A 27,722-nucleotide genomic window follows, 5' to 3' on the forward strand; every position below is an offset into this window, starting at 1 on the left:
AAATAAGGAAAAGAAACAATCAAAGGGAACATGCTCTAATGTTAAAATGTTTGTGTCTGGGTCATGGAGTGATATTGTTTCTCTAAATTTAAAATATTCGAAGTTTTATACAGTGAAGAGGCATTTTTTGTTAGAAGCCAGTTTAAACTTTGCATACAAATGAGGGAGTAGGACCTGACGGTATCCCAGGCCCTGCTCACCTCGAAGATTCTGGTGACTATTCTCCAAGCAGGCATCTTGTTGCCCACCAGAGGGCGCAGCGGGACCTCACAGCAGCAGGGCCAGCGCCCTCTGGGGTGGGGGAAGGCCTCCGATGGGGGGGACCGGGACCACATGAGGGTTCTGGGGATAGCAGCCAATTTCCCTCCTCATAGGACACCCAGGGAGTGTCCTCACTCAAACTGTTTCTTTGATAAAAGAAATTCTTTCAGAGAAAAAAAGAAAAATTCTTTCACTACCTCTTTATTTCAAATTCAGGCACTTACTACATGCACTAAACATACATAACCGTTTGCTTTATTTGGAGTTGCCTTTCGTTTCACTTACAATCCCTCAGTAATTTCCATGGATATAGCCCCAACATTTTGTTCAACCTGTGTTTACAGGTTGTTGCAGATTGTCTTTTGCAACATTAAGAATCAGACAACTGGGGTGCCTGGGCCGCTGACTCTTGATTTCCGGTCAGGTCATGATCCCGGGGTTGTAGGACTGAACCCCGCATTGGGTTCCTCGATGAGTGTGAAATCTGCTTAAAATTCTCTCTCTCCCTCTCTCTCTGCCCCTCCCCAACTCGCTCCTTATGGGGTATATGAATTATTTTTCTCATTTAAATACAAGTTACAAAACATATATTGTAATAATGATTTCAGGAATAAAATTTAGTGATTCGTCATTTAAAGGGGTATATGAGTTAATTATTGAATAAAATTTTTTAAAGGGGGGGCAACCTGGGTGGCTCAGTCAATTAAGCATCCCACTTCAGCTCAGGTCATGATCTCACAGTTTGTAGGTTCAAGCCCCACATCAGATTCTGTGCTGGCAGCTCAGAGCCTGGAGCATGCTTCAGATTCTGTGTCTCCCTCTCTCTCTGTCCCTCCCCGAGACTCGTGCTCTGTCTCTCTCTCTCTCTCTCTCTCTCTCTCTCTCAAAAATAAATAAAACATTAAAAAAATTTAAATAATAATATGGAGCATCTGGCTGGCTCAGTTGGTAAAACATGCAACTCTTGATCTTGGGGTCATGAGTTTGAGCCCCACCTTGGGTGTAGAGATTAGTTAAAAATAAAAAAAAAAAAAGTGTTTATTTGAAACAAACGTGAGATCATGACCTGAGCCAAAATCAAGAGTCGGATGCTCAACCGACTGAGCCACCCAGGACCCCCAAAATAAAAAAAATCTTTTTAAATAAATAAATAATATAACTATTCCAGTGAGTGACTCTAGCTACGCGTTGTACAGACTCAGAATTGTGACCGTGTCCTTACATGTCTGTCGGCTGACAATTTTTCCAATTGTTCGTTGCTACTGTATAGACACTGTTGATTTGTATACAGCGAACTTCAACCTTAAATTTACTTACCAGTTTTCATTTCTGTTTTTGTAGTTTCCTTGGGATTTTTCTATGCACATAATTGCTTGCCTATGTAAACAAAGACAATTTTATTTGATTGTCTCCAATCTGTATGCCCTTTATTTTGTGTCTCACTACACCAGCTAGGACCTCTAGTCCTGGGTTGAATCAGAAAGCTGAAAGTGGACATCTTTGCCTTGTTCCTGATTTCCTAGAAGGAAAGTCTCTCGTCTTTCACCATTGAGTACGATGTTAGTTGTAGAGTTTTTGTAGGTGACTTATCAGGTGAGGCAGTTCCCTTCTAGTCCTAATATTTTGTTTCTGTTTGTCCCCTCTATTTTTTGTTCTCGGTTCTTCCTTTCCTGACTCTTTTTCTTTCTATTTAAAGATTTTTTTTTTTAAGTTTTCTACTGGCTTTTTAACTATACTTCTTTCCATTGTGTGTGTGTGTGTGTGTGTGTGTGTGTGTGTGTGTGTGTGTTCTAGGGATTACATTATTCATTCTTACATTTACCCAGTACTGTTCCATACTAAATGTAGAAAACTTGTAACATATAGACCCATCTATCCCCTCTCCGATATATTATAGTGCTAGATGGATTCCTAGATACATCTTATTGACCCCACAAGACAATGTCGTTGCTTTTACTTTAAAGAGTCACACATATAGGGGCGCCTGGGTGGCTCAGTCAGTTTAGCATCCCACTTCAGCTCAGGTCATGATCTCATAGTTCGTGAGTTCAAGCCCCATGTCAGGCTCTCTCTGCCCTTCCCCCACTCACACTCTGTCTCTCTCAAAAAAAAATAAACATTAAAAAAAATTTTTTAGGGGCGCCTGGGTGGCTCAGTCAGTTAAGCGTCCAACTTTGGCTCAGGTCATGATCTCACAGTTCGTGAGTGCGAGCCCCGCATCGAGCTCTGCGCTGACAGCTTAGAGCCTGGAGCCTGCTTCAAATTCTATGTCTCCCTCTCTCTCTGCTCCTCCCCCACTCATGCTCTGTCTCTCTCCTTCAAAAATAAATAAAAACATGAACAATTTTTTTAAAAATTAAAAAGATTTTAAAAAGAGTGACACATATAATGAAATTAAGAAGAAAATAACAGACATTCACACTTACCCACTGATGGTCTTTTACTCCTAAGGATCTAAGTTTCCACCTGGTATTATTTCCCTTCAGCCTGTAGGACTTTCTTTAGCAATTGTCGTGTGCAAATCTGTGAATTCTCTTATCTTTTATCTAAGAATGTCTATTTTACCTTTATTCTTGAAAGACGTTTTTGCTGGATATAGAATTTTGAGTTGACACACTTTTTTTTTTTTCAGCCTTTAAAAATATCCTTTTACTTTTGTTTGGTATTTACAGTCCACTCCCTAGGGGTTTAATTTAGCTGTGTGTGTGTGTGTGTGTGTGTGTGTGTGTGTGTGTGTGTGTGTGTGTTAAATCCAGAGTTTCTCTTTTTTTTTTCTTTCCTGTGTAAAGTTGCTCTGGCAGGATCTTACTCAACCATCACCGAAGTAGACGATGTATCCCAACTTAATTTTCAATTAAGCCTTTTTTTTTAAAGTTAAACCAATAGGAAAGTTGCAAGAATATTACCACAAAGTCCCATATTCACCACGTATACCTATTATTCTTTCTTTTTTCTGAACCATTTGAAAGCAAGTTCTAGACATCATGCTGCTTTGCCCAGCGTGTGTTTCCCAAGAACTAGAACATTCTCTTACACAGCTAGAATTCAATTACTAAATTCAGGAAATTTAATCTTAATACATAATATTCAGTTCATATCTAATTTTTATTATCCAATATTGACCTTTATACTTCATAGAGTTTTTTTTTTCAAGATTAAGATCTAGGCTCATGCATTGTATGTAATTCGTTGTTATGTCTCTAATCTAGAACAGTTTCTCAGCCTTTGTCGAACTTCTATGAAACTGACCATCTCCAAGAATACAGACCCTTTGCTCTGCAGAATGATCAGTCTGGGCTGATGCATCACTGTCAGGAATACTCAGCACGTTGCATCAGGAGACAGGTGATGTCAGTTTGTCCCATTTTTCATGATATTAACTCGGATCACTTGGTTAAGGCGGTGTCTGCTGGGTGTCCCCACTGCAAAGGCACCTTTTTCCCCTTTGTGATTAATGAAGAATTGGTGGGAAAATGTTGACTGAGTCGGCATGCTGTTTCCAGTACACTCTCACATCCCATGATAGCATCCATTGCTGGTTCCTCAGCCAGCTACCTCTGTGATGGTTGCCACATGCTGATTTCCTAACTATATCATTTCCTCATGAATCAGTTGGCACTCTATGGTAAGAGGACCTTGCCCTCCACCCTCCCTTTACTTATTAACAATTCACGAATTCTTCTAAATTCTTCATTTATTGTGATGCTCACACTGAAGCCTATTTGACCAGTGGGAGCGTCTTTCAGCTAGTTCCTGGGCTCCACTGTCATGGTCCCATAATTCTTTGGAACTTTTCTTACTTTCTGGAGCAACAGGACGTTCCAGGGTCATTCCGCGCATTCCCTGCCTCACCTAAGAATGGACTCAGCCATTTATTCAAGAAGTGCTGCTTCCTGTTAGTGATCCGTGGATGGTACTCTAGGGCAGTACTATCTTGAGTCCAGAGGAGAGATGCTCATCAGAGATGACAACAAGAAGCTTGTGTTGTCATCTGAGGGAAAAGTGTCCACAATCCTGCCCACCTGCTGCTTATCTCTGTGGATGCAACACCATAATAATCACTGCCCTCTCTGCTGGCAGGCTGCATAGACCAAAGAACAGTCTCAAAGTCTTTCTTACTGCTCATGATTGGAGTGCCATGTGGGTACTGTCACCACATGTTCTTACAAAAAGCTGAGTAAGGGGCGCCTGGGTGGCTCAATCGGTTAGGTGTTCGCCTCTTGATTTTGGCTCAGGTCATGATCTCACGGTTTCATGGGTTCAAGCCCCACGTCAGGCTCCGCGTTGGGGGTGTGAAGCCTGCTTGGGGTTCTCTCTACCCTTCCCTCACTCGCGCTGTCTCTGTCTCTCTCAAAATAAATATATACACTTAAAAAAAAAAAAAAGCTGAGCCACATCGGAGTTGTGGGGGACTCTTGATCTGGGGGTTGTGAGTTTGAGCCCCGCATTGGGTGTAGAGATTTCTTAAATAAATACAACTTGGGGCGCCTGGGTGGCGCAGTCGGTTAAGCGTCGGACTTCAGCCAGGTCACGATCTCGCGGTCCGTGAGTTCGAGCCCCGCGTCGGGCTCTGGGCTGATGGCTCAGAGCCTGGAGCCTGTTTCCGATTCTGTGTCTCCCTCTCTCTCTGCCCCTCCCCCGTTCATGCTCTGTCTCTCTCTGTCCCAAAAATAAATAAACGTTGAAAAAAAAATTAAAAAAAAAATACAACTTAAAATAGATAAATAAATAATCTTAAAAAGTTTAGCTGAGCCATTCGTAAGGACACTTAAAAACTGAGTTTAATTTGTTGACTTTCAGTCCTCATTCAAGTCAGGATATAACACTGTGGTAGTTTCACTTTTATTCATCCTCTACAGTTAAGAAGAGTTCACTGAAGACTTTCCTTCTTATTTCTGTGGTGTGAATTAGGAAATTACTTAGAACACAGCAAGATATAAAAGAACCACAATTTGATTGACTGGCAATTTACTGAACGTGGCTTGTTATTGCAAAAGAAAACATGGAAAGGAACCCATCAAGGGGCTTTTTTTCTTTTGTGTGTTTATGGTTTATCATAAAAAAGAGACTATTGTAAGGAGAAAGAGGAATTGAAACCTAATCCTTATCTATAGGCTGTCTCTGAAATGCTCCTTCCTAAAAATAAATAACTCATGAAATATTTACCTCAGGAAGCTAGAATTTTAAGTTTGGGGTCAATAGTGCCGAACACAGTAAATCATACTATGCCTCTTATAAGTTGTGTATTTTTTAAATGAATATGTTTCTTTATTCATTTTCGTTTAGTTATTATTTTTAACTAAATAATACATGTTTAGGGGCACCTGGGTGGCTCAGTGGGGTTAAGCGTCCAACTTCGGCTCAGATCGTGATCTCACAGTTTGTGAGTTCAAGCCAGGCATTGGGCTCTGTGCTGACAGCTCGGAGCCTGGAGCCTGCTTCGGATTCTGTGTTTCCCTCTCTCTGCCTCTCCCCAGCTTGCACTCTGTGTCTCTCAAAAGTAAATAAACATAAATTTTTTTTTACAAAAATAAATAATACATGTTTATCCTAAACAAAACATTTTGACTCTAAATAGCATTTTAAGCTTAAGAAAGTCCTAAGTGATCAATACGTTTCATTACTTTCCTTAATCCCTATTTTTTATTTTGTAAAATTTCTTCCAATTAAACTTCACTTTTACTAAGACTTGTTTTTTTTTTTTTTTTAATGTTTATCTTTGAGACAGAGAGAGACAGAGCATGAGAAGCGGTGGGACAGAGAGAGAGACACACATAATCCGAAGCAGGCTCCAGGCTCTGAGCTGTCAGCACAGAGCCTGACTCAGGGCTCGAACTCATGAAACATGAGATCATGACTTGAGCCGAAGTTAGACGCTTAGCTGACTGAGCCACCCAGGCGCCCTCACTAAAAGTTTTTTTTACAAAACTATTTATTTGTTTGTTTGTTTGTTTAGACAGAGAGATAGAGAGTTGGGGGGAGAGGGCAGAGAGAGAGGGAGAGAATCTTTTTTTTTTTTTTAGCAGTTTCTTAAAATGTCTATTTTTCTCAGAATAGCCGATGATTTTCTGTTGTCTTTTGGTTCATTTTTTTTTTAAATTTTAACTTGTTTTATTTATTTTTATTTTTTTAAAATTTACATCCAAATTAGTTAGCATATATTGCAACAACGGTTTCAGGAGTAGATTCCTTAGTGCCCCTGACCCATTTAGCCCATCCCCCGCTCCCACAACCCCCTCAGTAACCCTCAGTTTGTTCTCCATATTAATGAGTCTCTTCAGCATCTGCTCCCCTGGTCTTTTTCGGCACAGAGGCAAAGGCAGTATTAGTGGCCGGGTCCAGGGCCAGCTCCTTCTCATCGTTTCTGAAGTCTGTTCTTGGACAATATCTGCATGACCCCTCCAGGCTGCGGCCTGCAAAGCTGTGTCTCCCAACTTGTTCTGTTGGTTCAGTTCAATGTTTGGCTGAATGAACAGCATTCCCACTGTATCTGTGTGGCCCCCGTGGCAGGCCCGGTATAGAGTAGTGCTTCTGGCTTTGTCTGAGCCGTTAACACCGACCCGGTTGTCCAAACGCTCTCTCAACCAGCGCAAATCGTCTCTGTTTGCAGCCTCGTGCGATGGATTCTGCCCGCTTGGCCACACAGTTGCCTGGGATTAATCCGGTCCTGCCTTTGGAGGTGCCTTTCCACCAGCTGGTACCTCTCAGGTCAGTCGTGTAGACAATACGCCCCTCCTCAAAGTACAGTTCATCTGCAGCTCTGGGTTCAAACGTATGCAGAGATCTGAACACTTTAACTGGCCCTGGTTTGACCAGTGTGGGTGGCCGCTTCGACGTCATCGCGCTCCCTTGAACAGCAGAGGAGCCTCAAGACCACGCACGAAAAGCCAACCCAACGCCCGACAGCCCACACTCCAGGGGCCCCAAGGTTTCTTTTTGTCTGGTCTGCAGCTGTGGGCCTTCAAGGACCTGTGCCCACCCTTGGCCGTCAGACCAGCAAGTGCAGGCAGAAGAAAGAGAATCTTAAGCAGACTCCACGTGGGGGCTCGATCCCATGACCCTACAGTCATGACCTGAGCTTAAATCTAGATCTGGCATTCTGACTGAGCCACCCAGGTGCCTGACTTTTCTTTTTGTTTTTAAGTAAGCTCTATGCCCAAGGTGCAGCTTGAATTCAGAACCCACCCCCCGCCGCCCCCCATCCCATTGCAACCTCTGCCCAGTGAGCCAGCCAGGCGCCCCCCCCCCACTAAGACGTTTTTAAATCTGATGTTTCATTATCCTTTTTCTGTCTTGCTTTTAAATATTTTTATTTTCACAATATGACAAGTTTCAGAATCCTTTAAGAATGACTTCATTCAAATTGTTTTCTTAAATTTTTTTTTTCAACGTTTTTTATTTATTTTTGGGACAGAGAGAGACAGAGCATGAACGGGGGAGGGGCAGAGAGAGAGGGAGACACAGAATCGGAAACAGGCTCCAGGCTCTGAGCCTGGAGCCTGACGCGGGGCTCGAACTCACGGACCGCGAGATCGTGACCTGGCTGAAGTCGGACGCTTAACCGACTGCGCCACCCAGGCGCCCCTCAAATTGTTTTCTAAAAGAGAGATTCTGCGCCGGGTGTCGTTCATACTGTTCAGAACCACATTTGCCTGAATAAACATTTCGGATGGACTTCGTGGCATCTGGGCCCAAGCGACAGCAAATGATGAAGCAAAACTGTAGAAACTGTCCAACATCTTTTGCGTGAATCAAGTCGGTGAATTAGCTGAGCATCTAACAGCTTTGCCTTTGTCTGCTGAGACGGACCGTCCAATAATTCCAATGAAATTCCCATCTGAGCAATGAGACAATTAGATCGATGGAAGAGAATAGAGAGCCAGAAATAGACCCATACAAATATACTCAGCTGATCTTTGACAAAAGAGCAAAGGCATTCAATGGCAAACGAAAGAATAGTCTTTTCAACAAATGCTGCTGGACCAACAGGACATCCACACACACACACAAAAAAAAAAAAAAAAAAAAAAATCTAGAGGCTCTTGGCTGGCTCAGACCATGCAGCGCGTGATTCTTGATCTCAGGGTTGTAGGTTTGAGCCCCAGTTGGGTATAGAAATTACTTTAAAAATAAATTGTAAAAAAAATACAGAAAGAATCTAGACACAGACCTTACACCCTTCACAAAATTTAATTCAAAATGGATTCTAGATCCAAATGCACAATACGAAACTATAGATTTCATAGAAGTTAACACAGGAGAAAACGTAAGTGACTTGGGGTGGGCGATGACTTTTTAGATACGACATCGAAAGCACGATTCATGAAAGAAAAAATTCATGGAAGAGAAATTGGACTTCAGTAAAATTACAAACTTCTGTTCTACCAATCTGAGCAGTGGATAGAGCGTGGACAATATTCACGGTTACCAAAGAGTGTTAGCTTCCTTCTCCAGATTTAAATCTGACATTTTGAAGAAGGCAACAAATCCTAGGAACTAACATATGGGCCTACATCTGAATCAGAACAGGAAAAGGGCAGCTTCCCCTTTTCCTCGGGAAATGGAATTATTCCCATCACAAAAAAAAGTACAACATGGCTGATACTTTCATAACCAGGAAAATCAACCACAAATTTACCCTGACACTGCTTTGCAGCTGTTTACAACAAGGATTCCAGCCACCTGGCAGCAGGGGTGGAAGGCGGCAACTGAGAGGCCCGGCAACTGATCTAGTCAAGCCAAGGAGTTTCCAGAACTTGAGCTCCTACCCAGTCACCTACACAGTGACTGGACAGCCCTCCTGGTAAGTTGGATCGATCCTCATGTCACAAGTAGATATCCTGGCCTCACAAGTAAATACCCAATCAAGGCAGAAACTCCAAACTCACTGTGAAATCACTGGCAGTTACATGAGAATTTCAAAGTTTTTAGCAAATTATATATTTCAACTTATTTGTGTTCTAAGTGGAATTCTATTGAAGAAAAGCATTTAATTTACTACTGAACCACTGATAAAATGAAAAACGATATAATGCTATTGTTGAAAACTATGGTAACAAAAAAACTTGTGGTAACACAACATAAAGTTTACCATTTTAATTTTTTTTTATGTTTACTTATGTATTTTTGAGAAGGAGTGGGGAGCAGGGAGGGACAGAGAGAGAGGGAGAGAGAGAGAATCCCAAGCAGACTCCGCAATGTCAGCACGGAGCCCGACACAGGGCTTGAACCCACGAACCATGAGATCATGACCTGAGCCAAAATCAAGACCAACTGAGCCACCCAGGGCGCCCCTAAAATTTACCATTTTAAAGTGTACAATTCGGTGGCATTTAGTACATTCACAACATTGTGTGCCCATCACTGCTATCTAGTTCCGGAATGTTTTCATCGCCCTAAGAGGAAACTCCACACCCACTAAGCAGTCCCTCCCCAGGCCCTCTCTTCCCCAGCCCTGGCAACCACTAATCTACTTTCTGTCTCTGGGATTTTTCTTTCTTTTTTTTTTTTAATATTTATTTTGAGGGTGGGGGGCAGGGGGCAGAGAGAGAGGGAGAGAGAATCCCGGCAGGCTCTGTTGTCAGCACGGAGCCAGACGCGGGCTCGATATCATCAACCACGAGCTCATGACCTGAGCCCAAATCAAGAGGCAGATGCTTAACCCACTGAGCCACCAGGCGCCCCTAGGATTGTTCTATTCTGAATGTATCATATAAATGACTCCTACACCACACGTGGTCTTCTGTGTCCGGCTTCATTCACTTAACCACAATGTCTTCTAGATTTCATCCCTTTTGTAGCATAAATCAGTACTTCGTTCCTTTTTGAGGCTGAAAAATAACCCAATGTATACACAGACCACATTCTGTTTATCCACTCACCAACTGACGGACATTTGGGTACTTTCTTCCTGTTGGCTATTGTGAGCAGTGCTGCTTTAGTGGTTGGGAACAGGTTCTTGTTTGTTTCATTTCTTTTGGTTACAGACTTAGGAGTGGAATTGCTGAGTCATCTGGTAGGTCTATGTTTCATTTCTCAAGGAGCCACCAAACTGTTTTCCACGGTGGCTGCACCATTTTACGTTCCCACTAGCCAGGTACCTGGGTTCCAGGTCCTCCACATCTTAAGCAACACTTGTCTTCTCGGTGGGGTTTTTGGTTGGTTTTGTTTGTTTGTTTTTGTTACGGCCATCCTAACGGGTGTGAAGTGGTATCTCATTGTAATTTTCATGACAGAAGGGGCTTTTGGTGATTTCAATCTTTTTAAATGTATTGATACTTGTTTAATGTAGTGCTATTTTGGAAATGACACGAATCTATTGTTTTTTTAATGTGAATTCTTATTATTACAGTATTCTGGGAAATTAAATATTAATAAAGACAATCGGTTCTGAAAAAGGGAATTGCAAACGCTAATCAATTGTATACCTACACCTCTGTGTGATGCAAAGTCCCATTTTGATATCGTAGCGTATATACTTTTTATATCATTTCCTAAAGTACTGCTTCATTTTTTTTAAGACTTTATTTTTAAGTAATCTCTATACCCATCATGGGTCTCAAACCCACGACCTGATATCAAGAGCCACACGCTCCATGGACTGAGCCACCCAGGTCCCCAGTACTGCTTTATTTTTACTATAAATATCAAGGAGTGAAAATAGCGCTTCATGAGGGCATAGACTTCTGTGAGTCAGACCCGCCTGGGACTGAACCAAAGTTTTTCTCCCTGCTGTGTGACCTTGGAAAATTACGTAACTTTGCTGAGCTTGCATTTATTTATGTGCCAAATGGGGACAATGATGCAAGGAGTGTATATCCTAAGTCAGGATTAGTTGAAATCAGATTATAAAAGGTGGCTGGCAGGGGCGCCTGGGAGGCTCAGTCGGTTGAACATCTGACTTCAGCTCAGGTCATGATCTCACAGTTCATGAGTTCGAGCCCCTCGTGGGGTTCTGTGCTGACAGTGTGGAGCCTGCTTGGGATTCTCTTTCTCCCTTTCTCTCTGCTCCTCCCCTGCTGGCTATCTCTCTCTCTCTCTCTCTCTCTTTCTCAAAATACATAAATAAACTTTAAAAATAAAAGGACAAACATGATGTCTGAAGCCAGGAGTTTGATGGCATTCCCTGGGGCATGAGTGCAGATAAAGGGGAGACAAGTGCTCTGAGAACTGAGTTCTGAGACACTCTGACACTTGGAGGTCAAGAGGAAGACACCAGCAAGACTGAGGGGGAAGGGGAGGGAATGGAGAGCAGGGTTCTGGAAGCCAGGTGAAGCAAGTGTTTCAGGAAGGAGAGATTGAGGCAACATCTCAAGAGTGAGCGGCCACTCTGACCTTGGCAGGAGCTCTCTGGCTGGAGTGGAGGGGAAGGAGCCCTGAGGGAATGCTCTAGAAGGCTTGGGGACCAGTACACACGGCGCTTTCAGAGAATTTGGCATAAAGCAGAGCAGAGAAATGGCTGTTGGAGCCGGGCATCCCAAGGAGAGGGCTTGTATTTTTTGCTAAGTATTAGAGATATTTCAGCATGTTTCAATTTGTGGTCTTCCTGCCCTTGTGTGCAATATTGTGCCCTTAGAAGAGATTCCCCCTGTTCTAGGTGGTTTGGAGCCATTTCTCTAGAAAACATTTTCCCTCTGAGTTATCCAGTCCATTTTTGTCAACGCTGAGAATTTGCCCAGAGTAACGGCTTCCTCTCTAATTGTGGCGGCCAGTTTAAAAAGGGAGGTTCCAGGGGCTGGAGTTTTGCACCCCTGCTTTCTGCCTCTTACTGCGTGTGAGGATTTATCACAGCCCTGACGGGAAGGTTTCAGGTCACCACAAGCCTGCGCTTCATCCTGCTCGTTCCCCAGTAAGAGTAGAGGCGCCAGGACAAAGTGGAAATGGCCTTGATGGGGAAGAGAAGAGCGACCTGGGCCCCCCTGCAGCTCAGGTCCCACCAGCTGTGTGCCCATGAGTATGTCCAGCGGCATCTCTCGGCGTCTGTAAATTAAAGCACCACAACCAGATCTCTAGATGACCTATCTGTCCCTCAGATTGTGCTTGCTTTCTTGAGAATTTGGCTACACACTTACAGTTCTTACAATGCACTAGTATGATTCCTCCTGCTTGTTCTGGAGACCACGTCCTCCGGGTCCACTGGAGGCGGCTTGCTTCCTGGGCCAGCTGCACAGCCGTCCAGGGCTGGCTTCCTGGGACTCGGGGCTCCCTCTTTCTTGGGGCACTTTTTCATTTTGCAAGAATGTCCTGTAATAGATTCCTGAGGTGAGCAAGGGAAGGAAAAATTTACCTCTTTCTATATCTGAGTATGTCATTTTGTATTTGACAGTAAATTGAGTAAGTACAGAATTCTACACAGAACATCCCTTTCGTTCAGAATTTTGAAGATACTGCCTGCATTACTTTAGGACAATGTATATCATTCAGGTTCTTGATCCTTTGTATTCCCCCCCCCCCAATACTTTTTATTTTTTCTTAATCTTTTCTTTTATCCTTGCGGTTCTGAAATGCCATGATGACGTTCCTTGGTGCAGGTAGTTTTTCGTTCTGTGCCAGGCCCTTTCAATCTGGAGACTAGTATCTCTCAGTTTGGGGCAGTTTTCTTGCATTCTCTCTCCAATGATCACCGTCCTTCTGTTTTCCTATTTTCTTTTTCTGGACCTCCAATTAATCCGATTGTGGCCTTTGGATTCGCCCTCTGAATTCCTTACCATTTCTTCCACTTTTCTGTCTCCATGTCTCCATTTCCCTCTCCACCCCCTCCCCCATCTTTTGCTAGTTTGTGTGTTTTACTTTCTGGGAGATTTCCCTCATTTTCACCTTCTAATTCTTCTCTTGAATCTTTTATTTCAGTTGACCATTTTTATTTTTGTGAATTCTCTCTCATTGTTTTTGTTTTGTTTTGTTTTGTTTTAAAATAGCATCCTGAAGCACCTGGGTGGCTCAGTCAGTTAAGCATCTGACTCTTGGTTTCGGCACAGGTAGGTTGGTTGTTCAAGCCCCGAAGAGGAGTAGGGCTCTGTGCTGGCAGGGTGGAGCCTACTTGGGATTCTCTCTCCCTCTCTCTCTGCCCCTTCCCCGCTTGTTCTTTCTTTCAAAATAAATAAACATTTAAAATATAGCATCCTATTCTTATTTATTTATTTAAGTAACCTCTACCCCCAACACAGGGATCTTACAACCCTGAGATCAAGAGTCACGCACTCTACAGACTGAGTCAGCCAGGCGCCCCAGCATCCTACAGTTGCTTTATGAATTCAACATCATGTTGTATCCAAGGATATTCATTAAAGTGCATTTGAGGTTTTTCTTTGGTTTTCTCCAGGTTTTTTGTTGTTTTGTTTCCTTTTTCTGTCTCTCTGTTGGTTGTTTTATTCTCTTTTATGTCACCACGAAGAACTGAATATCTGATTCAATGCAAGTATCGGTTAAGTCTGGGTATCGGGTACGTGGATTTTTATTCGTTTTTCTATACTTCTCTGTATGCTTGAGCGATTTCATATATGTTTCAGGTAGATTGAAAACTTCACGTATGTCCGACTAGGTGACTGGAAACCTTCAGCACAGCATAAGCCACAGCGAGCTGGCCTTTTATGTGGTATAACTCCAAGCGACAGTATTCTCTCGCGCCAGGTTTCCCAGAGCAGATCTTCTCATCTTCTGCCTGGACACCCCCAAATTCTGGGGGAATGGAGGCGAGAAGGCAAGAGTCTGAGGAGCCCATCATTCAAGATGCAGCTGTTTACTGCCCTGCTTTTGACCCTGCACCTCATCCCCACCTTTCCCTATGCCTGGTGCCCTTGAGTCCAGAACCTCTGTCACTCCATTTCTGCAGATAATAAACCTTCAAGATAAAAACCTGCAACTCTCGGCTGCAAGGGATGATCAGGGACACCTGGGGACCCCATTATTCCTTTTTAAAAAAAAAGATTTTATGGGGGGGGGGCCACCTAGGTGGCTCAGTCAGTCGAGCTTCTGACTTTGGCTCAGGTCATTTGGGAGTTCAAGCCCCGCATCGGGCTCTCTGCTGTCAGCACAGAGCCTGCTCTGTCCCCCTCTCTCTCCGCCCCTCCCCTGCTGGCTCTCACTCTGTCAAAAATAAACAAACATGAAAAAATACATATATTTTATTCTTTTAATCTCTGCGCCCAACATGGGACTCGAACTCAGAATCCCGAGGTCAAGGGTCGCACGTGCTACCGACCAAGCCAGCCAGATGCCCCCCGTTATTTCTTATACAGACTCTCTACCTGTCCCGTTCCATCTATGGCCACGTGCCTGACATCTCAATGGTACCCGGTGCTCCTAAATCCTGGAACTGGGGATTCAGGGCAAATCTCACTCTTTTTTGGCATTCTTCTCTGAAAACATTGAGGTTGTAACTTCTGCTCTAGGACATTTTAGCTCTGTTCCCCATCTCTCATTTTTAGAAGACTTAGTTCAATATTTGCATAAATAAAACTTTTAATCCTCACAGATGTCACTTGCCCTTGAATATATTTTCTAAATTTGGGTACAAATGACACAAAGTGTTACATTAGTTTCAGGTGCACAACATGGTGATTTGAGAAGCCTATACTTATGCTGTGCTCACCACGGGTGTGTAGCTCCCATCTGTCACCATGCGACACTGTTACAATATCATTGACTATATTCCCTAAGCTGTACCTTTCATTCCCATGACTTATTTATTCCATAACTGGAAGTCTGCATCTCCCACTTAATTTTGTGTGGCTATGTTTACCATAAATTCGACAAGACGGGATCTCACACTGATGGGCTCTGGGAAAATTTCTCATGGACACAATGGAGACATGCAGTTCCCAGAAATGGTCACAAGGTGGCGCGGTGACTCTACATTTAATTTCTAGTTTCTCCACACTACCCCAGCCAACCCGCAAGAGTTAAAAGTACTGTGAATCTTGGTTAAATCCAGCAGAAGGGAATCAGCAATCTAGGATATTTCTGCGGGAAGCAGTCTCAGATTACTTTCTGGTCCACCCGCTTTTAGAGACAAGGGAATGGAGATCCACAGGAATCAACCAATCTGTCCTATATCCGGAGGTGGTCATTTGGAACAGACCCTAGGCTTGAATTTTAAAATTCTCTTAAAGTCATATTCAGAGTTGCCTTCAAATTGTAATACAAATGTGAGTGCATGAAAGTGGCCGTAGGAACGAGGAGGCCAGTGCAGTCCCTGCGGAATGAGGTGGCCTGAAAGAAACAGAAGTAAAAGTCGCTGGTTCACTTACCCCACGTCCTGAGCTCTTGCCACAGTGTGTGAAGTGTTGGGAAGACACGAAGGGGACAAGACAGGGTCCCCGCCCTGCAGAGTTTACAGTCTGGTAATGAGATGAGCCAACAGGAGACAGTGAACTGCAACCAAGGAAGTCTGCCCCGGGGGAAGGTAGGTCACAAGGGCTCCTCTCAATACGGAGAAGCAGAAGCCCCTTCCCTGTTCAGGAGCGGGTGCCCTTGCTGGTGGGATTTGGGCTGGCTCTGGAAGAACAGTGGAAGTCAACCCTTCTCAAATTGGGATCTGCTGCGCCTAGGGCTTTTGTTTAGACGCAGATTGTAACTCAGTAAGACTGTGTGTGCTGAGATTCGGCATTTCTCCCAGGCTCCCAGGTGATTCCGGTGTGGCCTACCTGAACGAACAGCAAGGCTGGAGGCACTGGTTCTTGAACAAAAAAACCACTAACACTCCAGTCTCACCTGAGAGATACTGTGTTAATTGGGCTAGGGTGTGACTTTGGCATTGGTATTTTTTTTTTTTCAACGTTTATTTATTTTTGGGACAGAGAGAGACAGAGCATGAACGGGGGAGGGGCAGAGAAAGAGGGAGACACAGAATCGGAAACAGGCTCCAGGCTCCGAGCCATCAGCCCAGAGCTGGACGCGGGGCTCGAACTCACGGACCGCGAGATCGTGACCTGGCTGAAGTCGGACGCTTAACCGACTGCGCCACCCAGGCGACCCTGGCATTTGGTATTTTTAAAAGCACTTCCCAGGGGCACCTGGGTGGCCCAGTCAGTTAAGCGTCCGACTTCGGCTCAGGTCACGCTCTCGCAGTTTGTGAGTTTGAGCTCGGCCTTGGGCTCTGTGCTGACAGCTCGGAGCCTGGAGCCTGCTTCAGACTCTGTCTCCCTCTCTGTCTGCTCTTCCCCCACTGGCACTCTGCCTCTCTCTCTAAAAAATAAGCATTAAAAAAAAAAAATAAAAGCACTTCCCAGGTGATTCTAATGCAGAGTAAGGTGTGAACATCACTGATGTGGGGGACATTTGTCACTCTACCCAGCACCTGAAACCCCCCCACCCCCACACTACTGAAGCTAAAATCAAGAGATGCCTTTTCCCCCACTTCCCAAGCATCGGGGGGCACAAGTGTGCACTTTGGGCTTCACCAACCAACTTAACCATCTCAGACTTTGCAGCAAGAGCCACTGAAAGGAGTGGAGGCTGCACGGTATTGACCTTAGCCAGGATTCTGGCAGTGGTGGCAGAGGCAGCGGTGACAATTCCTGGGGCACGACGTGCAGCAGCAGGAACTGTCAGACCTTAGCAGACCAATTCTGCTCAGCCTGATTTTGAGCAGGGGACTGGGCTGCACAGCCTCTGAAGTTGCTTGTGTGGTCCCAGAGATTGGGGGCTACCCACTGTAAGTTTAAACCCACACAGAGGCTTTATGATTAAATATAATATACACTTTAAAACACCAGAAAACATATGCATGGGTTAGTGAATTGTTACAAGGCAAACACCCTTGTAAACACCCAGGCCAGAAGATTTTGCTGTCCCCGAAACTCACTTATAACTCCTCGCTCCCTGCTAAGAATATCCCTGTCCTGACTTTTAGAGTAATCATTTCATTAATTTTCTTTATAGTATATAACCTCTGTGGTTCCCTAAACACCTTATAGTTTAGTTTTGCCTTTTCTTTTCCCCTTTCAGTCTTTGATTCATTTAGAATCTCTCTCTCTCTCTCTCTCTCTGCCCCCACTGAAATTTAATGGTTTGAAGAGACTGGATCAGTTGTCTTGTAAAATTTACCGGTCTGGATTTTGTTGATTGATGCAGTTCAGCGTGTTCCTCCGTCCTCAGATTTCCTAGAAACTGGCAGTTGCATCCAAACCAAAGGTCTGATCTGAGGCTTGAGATTTTTTGGTATGGCCTCATCACAGGAAGCACTCTGTTAATGGTCAGAAGTACATGTCTGGCTGTCTCTGTTTTGTTGAATCTCCCTTTGTGATGTTAGCCATTAGTCATTCCTGGGTCCATTAATTGATTAGCAGTTTCAAAAGAGTAAAATTCTGTTTCTTCTCTCTTCTTTGGTGGAATACTTCTCTGTAGACTAACTTCACCTTGTTAACTATTTATTGAGAAGAAAAATGTTCTCTGTCCTCCTAGGGGCAGTTGTTTGGAAACTTGCAAACTCAACCAAAAGACACATCAGCAAGAGAAAAGCAGATTTTTATTCACTATGTATCTGTGCGTTCACGGAAGAATGTGTCTCTTAGAATTTGGGGTTTATATACCACTTTAATGGAGGATAGAGAAGGGCAGAGAGGCACTTCTAAGGGGACAAATGACTTCTTATGGGGGGAGGGGGAGAAGGGGCACTTAAGTGACTTTTTGGAGAGATAAATGATCCCTTAGGAGGACAGGGGGTAAAATAGTCCTGTGACGATGTATTTGGATGTGATACAAATCTGTCCAAAAGCTGAGTTGCTCCTTAGTGACAAGTGAGTTCTTTTGGGAAGCTATGTTTTTAGGCAGATAAGGGATTTCAGAAACTCAGATACTTTTAAGTTCAAAATAATTTTTAGGCCACAGTGGCTTATTTTGGCCCCTTCACTCTTTTAGTCACCCAGTGATACAGTCTGCATGGGGAAATCAAGGTAAATTCTTGATTGTTTTCTTTACCAGGGAGAGGTGTGGTCGGGAGGAGAGAGCTGTTTCCCAAGCAACCTCCAGTAGCGACCAATTAGGGGCGTGTGTGCATGTACATGTGTATCACATCATTATGGAAACACAAATTTAACAGTATTTGATGTGTTTGAAATGTCCTCTCTCTGGCCAGAGTGGGCTTCTTCAAGCTGGCATCCAAGCCATACCTCCTTATGATGAGGGAGCGTGGGGCAGGCTGAGAACCAAGTGCAGTTCACAGCAAACCCCACCCCGTCCCCCATCCCAGGTGGGATCTGTGTGATATTCCCTGGACACTCCTGGCTACCCAAGAACAAAGGAAAGGGGTGTAAGTGCTTGCCACGATGATGTGGGAAACTAAGGCAAATGAAACATTAAATTCCCTTGCTGTCTACAGTCCACTGACACGCCCTTGAAACTGGCAGAGTGACCACCTTCTACGAGCTCAGCTGCCTGCATGATGACACTGCTAGTGGCCAAAGAGAATCTTGGCTTAACATTATCCTGACCCCCCACCCCCCCAGGAACCTGCAAGTCTACCTTAACATATAAAAATTCCTTTGTAAACTTCTGTTATCTCAACTGCCCCAAGATATATGTTGGCAGTCATACTCCAAGCTTATGGCCCCGATATACACCTGAAGGGTCTCATGACTGAGGTTTTGCTAAATGGTAATAAATGGCGTTTTCTTACCACAGCTCACCCCTCTAGGTCCTGGAAACCTTGCTTCCAAAATACTTTAGAGAGTTACTCCATCCCTGACCCCCGCCCAACCCGAGGGTATGTAATGAGTGACCTGTCACAACCGCAGTGTAGCAATTCCTGCCCACGGGTCTGGTCCCCGTGCTTTAATAAAAATCACCTTTTTGCACCAAAGACATCTTCAAGAATTCTTTCTTGGCCATCGGCTCCGGAACTAACCCCCCCACCCCTCACCACCCTAAAACTTCATCGCTTAGATTTTCAGAACTTCTCTGGTGTGACATTTTCTGGTTCATCTTATACATTTCCTGTCACAAACATGGACTCTGCCATTTCTTCACAAAGCTCTGGTTTCTTTCAGTGGGAAAAAGGAACTTCTGAGGGCCCAGTCTGTGGTAGCCCTCGGTTTATAGAAGATTCCCTGCATGTGCTGTTGGAGTGTGCAAGCCCATGTGAGTGTCAGCCACGGCTCCAACACTGGCTGGCAGAGTTTCCAAGCGCTTGATGGTTATCTTGGAGTTCTTCGATCCATCAGATGCCCCATTTCTTCCCCGTTTTCTTCTGCGCAGATGCTATTATGCAGCTCCCGTTTCTGTCAGATTTGGAGGCTTGTGGGGGGACGTCATCAACTACTTTGGCTGTATACATCGTTCGTGGGTTTTGCTGTCCTACGTGCTGTGTTTTTATGGCGGCCTTTGTGGAAAATGGAAAATTATGCCACTGCTACCACCTTCTTATAAAAATGCACCTTTAACAACCTCGTAACAAATGTCCTCCATCGTGTAAGTAAAGCCACGCTGGTTTTTACCATTCGCGGCAAAGAACCAAAACGGATACGGAGGGGTCTTAATTAAGCAAAGGGATGGCAGAGGCAAGGATTTGTCACCTGACCTGTTTTGAAGCCTCCAAAGAGCTAAGTACATTTGTGTAGCACTTCGGTTGACAGTTAAGGCTGTAACATGGGTTGGGGCCTGGAGAAGGTCTTCAACTGTCGGATTAGGTCGACTCACCGTTTTATTTCCCCGGAAGCTTGGATGGTGACAAACTGTGATCAAAGCACAGGACACATCCTTGCTGTAGGCAACTGGGCCACTGGAGATTCCTGAGCAGGGGGGTTCAGAAGGTGAACTTCTGATGCGTGCAAGATGGACAAGGGGTGTGTGAGAGGTAGGCCAACACGGGGTGATGGGCCCGGAAAGTGGTGCAGTGTCCAGAAGAGAGGACCGAGCACCAAAACTAGAGCGGTGGGAGTATGAAGGGGAAGGCGGGCAGTAATGGGGGCGGAGTGGGAGAGACTGAACAGTACGTGGTGACGGGGAGAGGAAGGGCGGGCAGCGGCTGAGGTCTCAAAGCTGGGTGATTAATAAGAAAAATAGGGGGGCGCCTGGGTGGCGCAGTCGGTTAGGCGTCCGACTTCAGCCAGGTCATGATCTCGCGGTCCGTGAGTTCGAGCCCCGCGTCGGGCTCTGGGCTGATGGCTCAGAGCCTGGAGCCTGTCTCCGATTCTGTGTCTTCCTCTCTCTCTGCCCCTCCCCCGTTCATGCTCTGTCTCTCTCTGTCCCAAAAATAAATAAATGTTGAAAAAAAAAAATTTAATAAGAAAAATAGGAATGTAACCTCCCACACGAGGGATCTCGTGCTGAAAGCAGAAAAGTGATCCCTGTCCTAGGAATTTATTCTTTACACAGTTCTCTTCAAACATTTCTTTCCTAGGAAATACTTCATCGGGCCGGTTAGAAAGCAGAGCGCGTGGCCTGTGTTGACGCAGGATGTTCGAGGAAGGAGAGAGCGGATGTGAGGAGGGAGGGAGCGGGGAGGGAGGGCTGTGCTGATGACGCGGAATGGGAGGAGGGCGCAGCCCTCGCTCGGCTGTTCACGCGGCGGCCCGTGGGAGGCGCCACAGAGAAAGGGGCCCAGCCGCAGCCCCGCGACCTACAGTCACTCCAGAGCTCGATCTCATCCCACAGCTCGCCGGGGAGAAAGTCAGTGCCTTCACCTCACAGGCACAGCTCGCTGCAGCATCCGCCTCCAAAATCTGCCAGACCTAAGTGGTTTCTGTAAGTGGTTTCTGTAATTCGTGAAACTCAAGAGGCTTTAACGGAATACCTGAAGCACTTCGGAAGAGGCACGGGTGGAGGGCCTCTCCTTGGAGTCCGATCATGTGTTCAAAGCAATATCCACTCTGCTACCTGCACATCTGGTCGAAAGTAAATGGACCATTCTCACCGAACACGAAGACCCTGCACTTCAAGCAGTCACGGGAGAGCGCAATCTTGGATTGACTACTCTCTAGCTTCAGTCAAAAGACGAGCTGAGCCCATTTCTGAATCAAATGAGAACGTGAATTACCCTCTCTTGAAGAACCTTTAAATAAACAGTAAGTCAAATCACCAGAAAGCTACAAATGCCACCACTGGTTTTCAATTTACTGTTGTATGGAAATGCACAAAAAGGGTAGAAGTACACAAGCAAATGTATGCATTTTAGGAACTTGCATTGGAGACATTTTCACTTGTAGGCCACTAAACCTTAATGGCGGGAATTTCTGAATTTTGTGCCAGAGATTTTTTCCTTAGCAACCATTCTCTTTAAGATGTAACAAGACTACACACCTTTTTACCTCCGTGCTGGAAATCTCAGACCTAAATTCAGTGTCCCAGAAAAGCTTGTATGGCTTAATCTTATATGAAGTTATACCGTACTAGTCATTTGTTACAAACCATCTCAAATCCACCTAAGAATTTGGCAAAAACTATATCCAGCTACCTTCCTTCCCTTCTCCTGTATTTTATTTCACCATTACTTGTGGTAGCAATTCATAAGCAACCCAGGTCCCTCTCAAAGTCTACCCTTAGAAAGCCAATTAAGAGACATGTGAAAAGCAACTGCCTTATTGTTGACCTTCAGGCTAAAGTTACGTCTGGAAGGAGGAGGAAACATAAAATTGGTCGGGTGGCAAGGGGGAATATAGGTTTAAACTAACAAGGACTTTACTCTGTTAGAAAAGTGTCAAGGTTAGGCTCAATGGTTAACATTAGCTCGGTAAGACCTGGGGCACCCGGCTGGCTGTCAGAAGAGCACGCGTCTCCTAATCCCAGGGCTGTGAGTTCAAGCCCCGTGTTGGGTGTAGAGATTAAGTAAATAAAATTGTTTTTTTAAAAACTAGGTTAAGACTACACTCCAGCACTCTTTCTGTGGGCTCTGGCACGTGTTGATCACCCCCATTATAATCACTATAACCAAACCCTAAGACTCTTATCCTGAGAAACTGGTAAACTGAAGATGAAAAGAAGGAGCACTGGCATCACGCTTGTTTTCCAAACCCAACTCCAGCACCAACTGGATGTGCAACCGTAAGACTTAATCTGAGATGTTTTATTTTGTAAAATGGATACCATTTCACCAGGTAGTTGTGGACATAACCCAAAGAATGTAGAACCACGTCACAGTATCTATCAGGCTCCTTGGTAGGCAAGAAATATTCTTTCCCTTTCATCTACTGGAACTGAAAACCCTGCATTGCCCTCTGCCATCATTTTAGCCTGGTCCTATTCAAATCTCAATTCACCTAACTTCCTAGGTGATCAATCTCTAGGACCCTCCTGCTTTTTCCCGTTCCCAACACCTCCAGACTTGTTTTCCTCAGACACACTTCTCTCTTGCCACTTCTGAGAGCTTACCAGGATTCCCCACTAACAATCATCGACCGGTTGGGCTTCTGGTTTCTCACGCAAGCAAAGCCTGTTACAAATTTACTTGTGGACCCTCCTTCCCCTCCCCCTTAAACAACTCACTTATTTAAGAACCAATTCATGTCCCTACTCCCTGAAAAGCCACCCCAACTATTATCCACCAACTGAACTTGCTCTTAAATATTAATACAGCACTTGGGGCGCCTGGGTGGCTCAGTCGGCTGGGCGGCCGACTACAGCTCAGGTCATGATCTCACGGTCTGTGGGTTCGAGCCCCGCGTCGGGTTCTGTCCTGAGAGCTCAGAGCCTGGAGCCTGCTGCCGATTCTGTTTCTCCCTCTCTCTCTGACCCTTCTTCCCTGCTTTGCTCTCTCTCTCTCAAAAATAGTAAATAAAAAATTTTTTTTAAGTTTTAAATACAATACAGCACTTAAAACCTGAATCACATCTAATTGGGTAAGCTCTACATCCAATGTGGGGCTTCAACTCATGACTCCCCCGAGATCAAGAGCTGCATGCTCCACCGACTGAGCCAGCCAGGCGCCCCTAGTTGGCTCTTACGTCTGCTTACCTCATTACTGCTTTTGCTTTCTAAACAAAATCATACACTTAAGGGCAGAGACCGTGTTCTATCTTCCCATACCAATATCAAAAAGAGAATCGTGGGCCTCATCCTAGAGGTACAAAACAGAGACAGTTGGAGTGAATGGGGAAGCATTAAAAACACTCCTGGGGGCTCGGGGGCTCCTATCAACATCGCAGTAGGAGAAAACTACTCATTACCCTGCCAGCAGAGATCATCTCGTCAACATTTATCTCTACTAATAACACCCTAATACGGGATCAAGCGTTTTCTCTCTATAAAACAAAGCTGTTGCTGATGGTTCACAAAAAAGGAAATACTTTTTTTCGGACAAGAGGATGGTCACTGCCGCAAGTGCTCGGCCCTCCAGCGCGGGAGCCCACCGTGGTGCCCCCGGGGAGTCTGCTGCGTTCCGTGGCAGCTGGCCTTCGGCAGAGTCCAGCGCTGTCAGCCGCAGAGGGACCATGACCCTATGACCGTGGCGTCTCTTTGGACACCAGGACGATGCTGCTTTAGTGCCCCAGAGAGCTCCATTTCTTAAGCAGTTTCTTACCAAAGGTAGTTCTTGAACTTTCTGCCCCTCTGATACTCAGTTTGCTATTTTGCATTGTTTTCAGAAGTAATCCTCCAACTCCATAAATAAATGAAAACCAAGCCACACAGTTGGAAATCAAGTTTTGTTTTTATATGAACAGAAGTAGACCATCTAGAAATATTTCAGTTTATTTAAATTGTTAAGTAGAATATGAAACCGAATTTGTAGCTAGTACCAGAGAATGGACTTAACTGTTTGGTGTTTAATGAGAACAGCTTCTACACAGGATCCCAAGAGACTTACAGAAAAAGGGGCAAAGCCCTAATATTAAGCAAATAAAACTCATGTTTCAAACAGGTTATACAAAAATTGATTTATACTCCATTTCCCTTTTTTTTTTTTGATATTTAGAAAGTGCAGATTTAACAAAAGGTAGCCATATCCTTTCTATGTACAATGCCGATTATAATTATGCAAACAACAAAACTGTCAGTCTGTTACCCAAAAATCCCAGTGTTTAGCTCTCAAACCTTAAGTCACTGAATTGAATCAGGATTAAAGAGGGTTAAAAAATAAAAAAGCTATTGCCACATTCCAGATAAAGGAAAGCAACACATACATTAAAATTAATCTAACGATAGTAGGTTTAACCTATAACTTTTCGAGAAGCTTAACCTCATTTCATTATTATTTTTAGTGGAAAATTAGGGATTATTTGGCAATGCTGCTTTTACTAGTAAACAATGATAAAGTCAAGTGAAGGAAAAAACCTAAGAACAACCACCAGTGAGGCATATAAAATTGTTTTTAGGGCACTATCTGAAAAATTCATGGATGTTCAGAGCAGATACGTCCCTATGTTGGTGATGTGAGCCAAGAGGGCATTAAAATGCTACCCACGACACAGAAAGACTTTTCAATGGAAGCTGCTGTCCTAAACTCAGCCTCTGCTAGAAATGAATCATGCTATTCACAATTATTTCAACAAAGGTATCATCTTAGGATGCTAGCAGCGTAGCAAACTTAACTTACCCTATCCTGATGATAAGCAATGAAGCGAAACTAGAAAAATGAAGTGAAAAAGGACAGGGTTAGAGATAGCCGGAGATCTGATCTGTACATGAAAAGCCTTTTGTTGTCCTTTTCCCAAATCCACGGTAATACAAGTTTTCCAAAGGGATGTGAAGATAGGACTTAAAATTAATAATACTCTAAAGTACTTCTAATCTTAAGGTAAAGACAACTTAACACTGAAAAAGTGTTCTTCAAAGGCCAAATCTCAGTATATTTGGCAAACATGTTAATAAATCTCACTCCTCCTTCCCACCTTAAAAAAAAAAGAAAACCAACCAAACAAACAAACAAAAAAAAAACAAAACAAAAAACATAACTTTTACTGGGCTACCAAACTGCTAGAGGAGTTGCCAAAATGGAGACTCTTCAAATTTAGGTTAAGAGATTTATTCTAGGAAAGTGAATAGGCTATACACCTAATTAGAAAGACAAACCACAACACCCTCCAAACACTAGTGCATGCAATTAACTCTTCCATTTCATAAACTCAATGGATAGAAAGGGAACAGAGAGGGAAGAGGAGCATGAAGTAAAAGAGCTGATGAAGGAACCTGGGGCAGAAGTTTTAGGGGAAAGAGAAAATGAGGGAAAGACATTAGATAGTAGTAGGCAGTTAGAATTTCTCTTTCAGTTTACTTAGCAAGTTAAATCAGTACTTTATGTTAAACTTGAAAAACCTACTAGTTTGCCCCTTTCATTTTTAAATAACTCATACCATTGGGTGGTGGTGGGGGGCGGGGGAGCAAATAAAGCAGCATGCAGGAAGACAGCGAGGAGAAAGTGGCCAAACAGAAGAACTGGTGGCAGGAACAGTTTGAAGTATCAAGGCCACTTGAAATTAAGACTCAGCAAACCAAAGCTATCATTTCTGCATTACCCTTTGTCCTCAGTTAACTACTTTGAAAATTATAGCCAAGCAAACCACAAACATTTGAATGGTTTATGTTTGGATGATATGTATGTCTCCTGCACATGCTTCCACCAAAACAAAACAAAACAAAACAAAACAAAACAAAACAAAACAAAAAACAAAACAAAAGAAAAACCAAAGCGGTTCCTTTCCACATAAGGCACAGGACAAAATTAATCCCATTTACATATTCAAGGCGAAAATGAGTGTTTTCCTGGCTTTTGTTTCTTTTGCTATCACATGTCTATAGATTATAGGGACTCAAGCACATTATCCATGACAGAAAATTCCACTGTTGTACAAAATAAAATTGTTAATTCTAACTTTTATTCTTATACAATTTGCAGAATAGAGTTGAAATGATTGCTATAGGTTTTAATGTTGATAAGAAGAACTGGACTATAATACAACTGAAATGCAGTGGTGAGCTGAGCAAGTACATTTAAAAATGAAGTCACAGACATGATTTTTCTATACATTTTTTTTTGGAAGAAAATTATAAAGTCAGCAAGCAGTCACAGATGAAAGAACAAATAAAATAGGTGGATTGGATAATTAAGATGAGGAACAAAAGTATCTGTTTCGAGTTAAAAATGGACAGAGTGGTTTATTTTGCAGCAAGAGGAGCCAACAGGGTGGTGGATGGCAACTGACGGAACAGGAGGATGTTCAGCAACATTTGCTCTTCCAGCCTGTCACGCCTCCTCCACTGCTGATATCTACATTCTCACTGTTGGGCTCTTTTACAGGGGTCTGGAACACACACACAAGGAAAGTAACCCATGAATAAACACTGCTATGAAAAAATCAAGATTCAACACAAATATTCTCATAAATGTAACAAAACATAATTACGGTCACATAAGATAGGTGTTCTCTCCCACGCAAAAAGTAAACATTTGGCAGCTTTGTTTCTGATCTACATTTTGCCTGCTCACTCCAAGCTGTCAATGTCTAGAGGCCTCCTGGCATCCTTTTAATAAAGCTTCCAATATCCTTTCTGCTGTTTGCACAGAGGTTTTTCTTAGCCCTGACCCCTGAGTGTTTAGGACTTAAAAAGCATTATCAGGCAAATGTATAAAACCAATGCTGGGTCGAGTCTAACCTCAGAGAAGTGAACCAGCCCTTTTCTGTCTAGTTAACTTGCCTTTTGAGACTGAAGCTTGTGATACTTTACCATACCTTTAAAAAGGCAGTCTCAACAACGATATGCTAACATTAAGTGGAAGGAAATGGGGGGGGCAGAACACAAAGTTGTAGAATTCATGTTAAAGATGGACACAGAAAAAAGTCAAAAGGAGAGACATCAAATGTCAACAGCAGTAACCCTTAGGTAGTGGGGTTGAGTGATTTTATTTTCTTCTATGAATACTCCTGTATTTCCCCAATATCCTAAATAGTACTTTTAAAATCATAAGAATATCATCTTCTCAATGGACAGCGTACACTGTATGTATGAAAGGAACATTTTTTAGCAACAGCTTGTATTTAGTAAAGTATACAATTTTTTTTGTTTTTTTAATGTTTACTTTTGATAGAGACAGAACACGAGCAGGGGAGGGGCAGAAAGAAAGGGAGACACAGAATCTGAAGCAGGCTCCAGGCTCTGAGCTGTCAGCACAGAGCCTGACACAGGGCTCGAACTCACGAACCACAAAATCATTACCTAGTCGCAGTCAGATGCTTAACCGACTGAGCCACCAAATCTTAACTGTGCTTAGTATATAATGTGAAACTATCAGATCAAAATCTAGAATGTAATACTCCCAGAAGGCTCCCTTATATCCCTTTCTAGCCAGTACTACCCTACTAAAGGTAACCAGTACTCTCATTTCTGTCACCAGAGATTAGGTTTTTTTCTGTTCTTGACCTTCATATACACGGAACCATGTTTTATGTATTCTTTTATGCATGACTCCCTTTACTCAGTATCAGTCTGGGAAATGTATTCAGATTGTTTTGTGTGTTAACAGTAGTTCATCATGAGTGAAAATTTAAAAGCTAGGGTGTAACTGGGAATATATTCTCTCCTAGAAACAATAT

The 27,722-nt window shown here is 43.6% G+C and overlaps 1 protein-coding gene and 1 pseudogene across 1 annotated transcript in view; both read right to left on the bottom strand.

The window, feature by feature from the left end:
- Nucleotides 1–6,501: 6,501 nt before the first annotated feature.
- Nucleotides 6,502–7,491, bottom strand: LOC101093598 (annotated as a pseudogene).
- A 16,332-nt stretch (nucleotides 7,492–23,823) lies between these two features.
- The window catches only part of RAB10 (RAB10, member RAS oncogene family), a 77,631-nt gene continuing 73,732 nt past the window's right edge, over nucleotides 23,824–27,722 (bottom strand). The window contains exon 6 of the mRNA XM_003984422.6: nucleotides 23,824–26,432. Coding sequence (XP_003984471.1) covers nucleotides 26,349–26,432 — 84 coding nt within the window. The 3' untranslated portion in view covers nucleotides 23,824–26,348. The remainder of the gene's footprint in view (nucleotides 26,433–27,722) is intronic.

Source organism: Felis catus, chromosome A3 (assembly GCF_018350175.1).
Source record: "Felis catus isolate Fca126 chromosome A3, F.catus_Fca126_mat1.0, whole genome shotgun sequence".
In the NCBI taxonomy this organism is placed as follows: Eukaryota; Metazoa; Chordata; class Mammalia; order Carnivora; family Felidae; genus Felis; species Felis catus.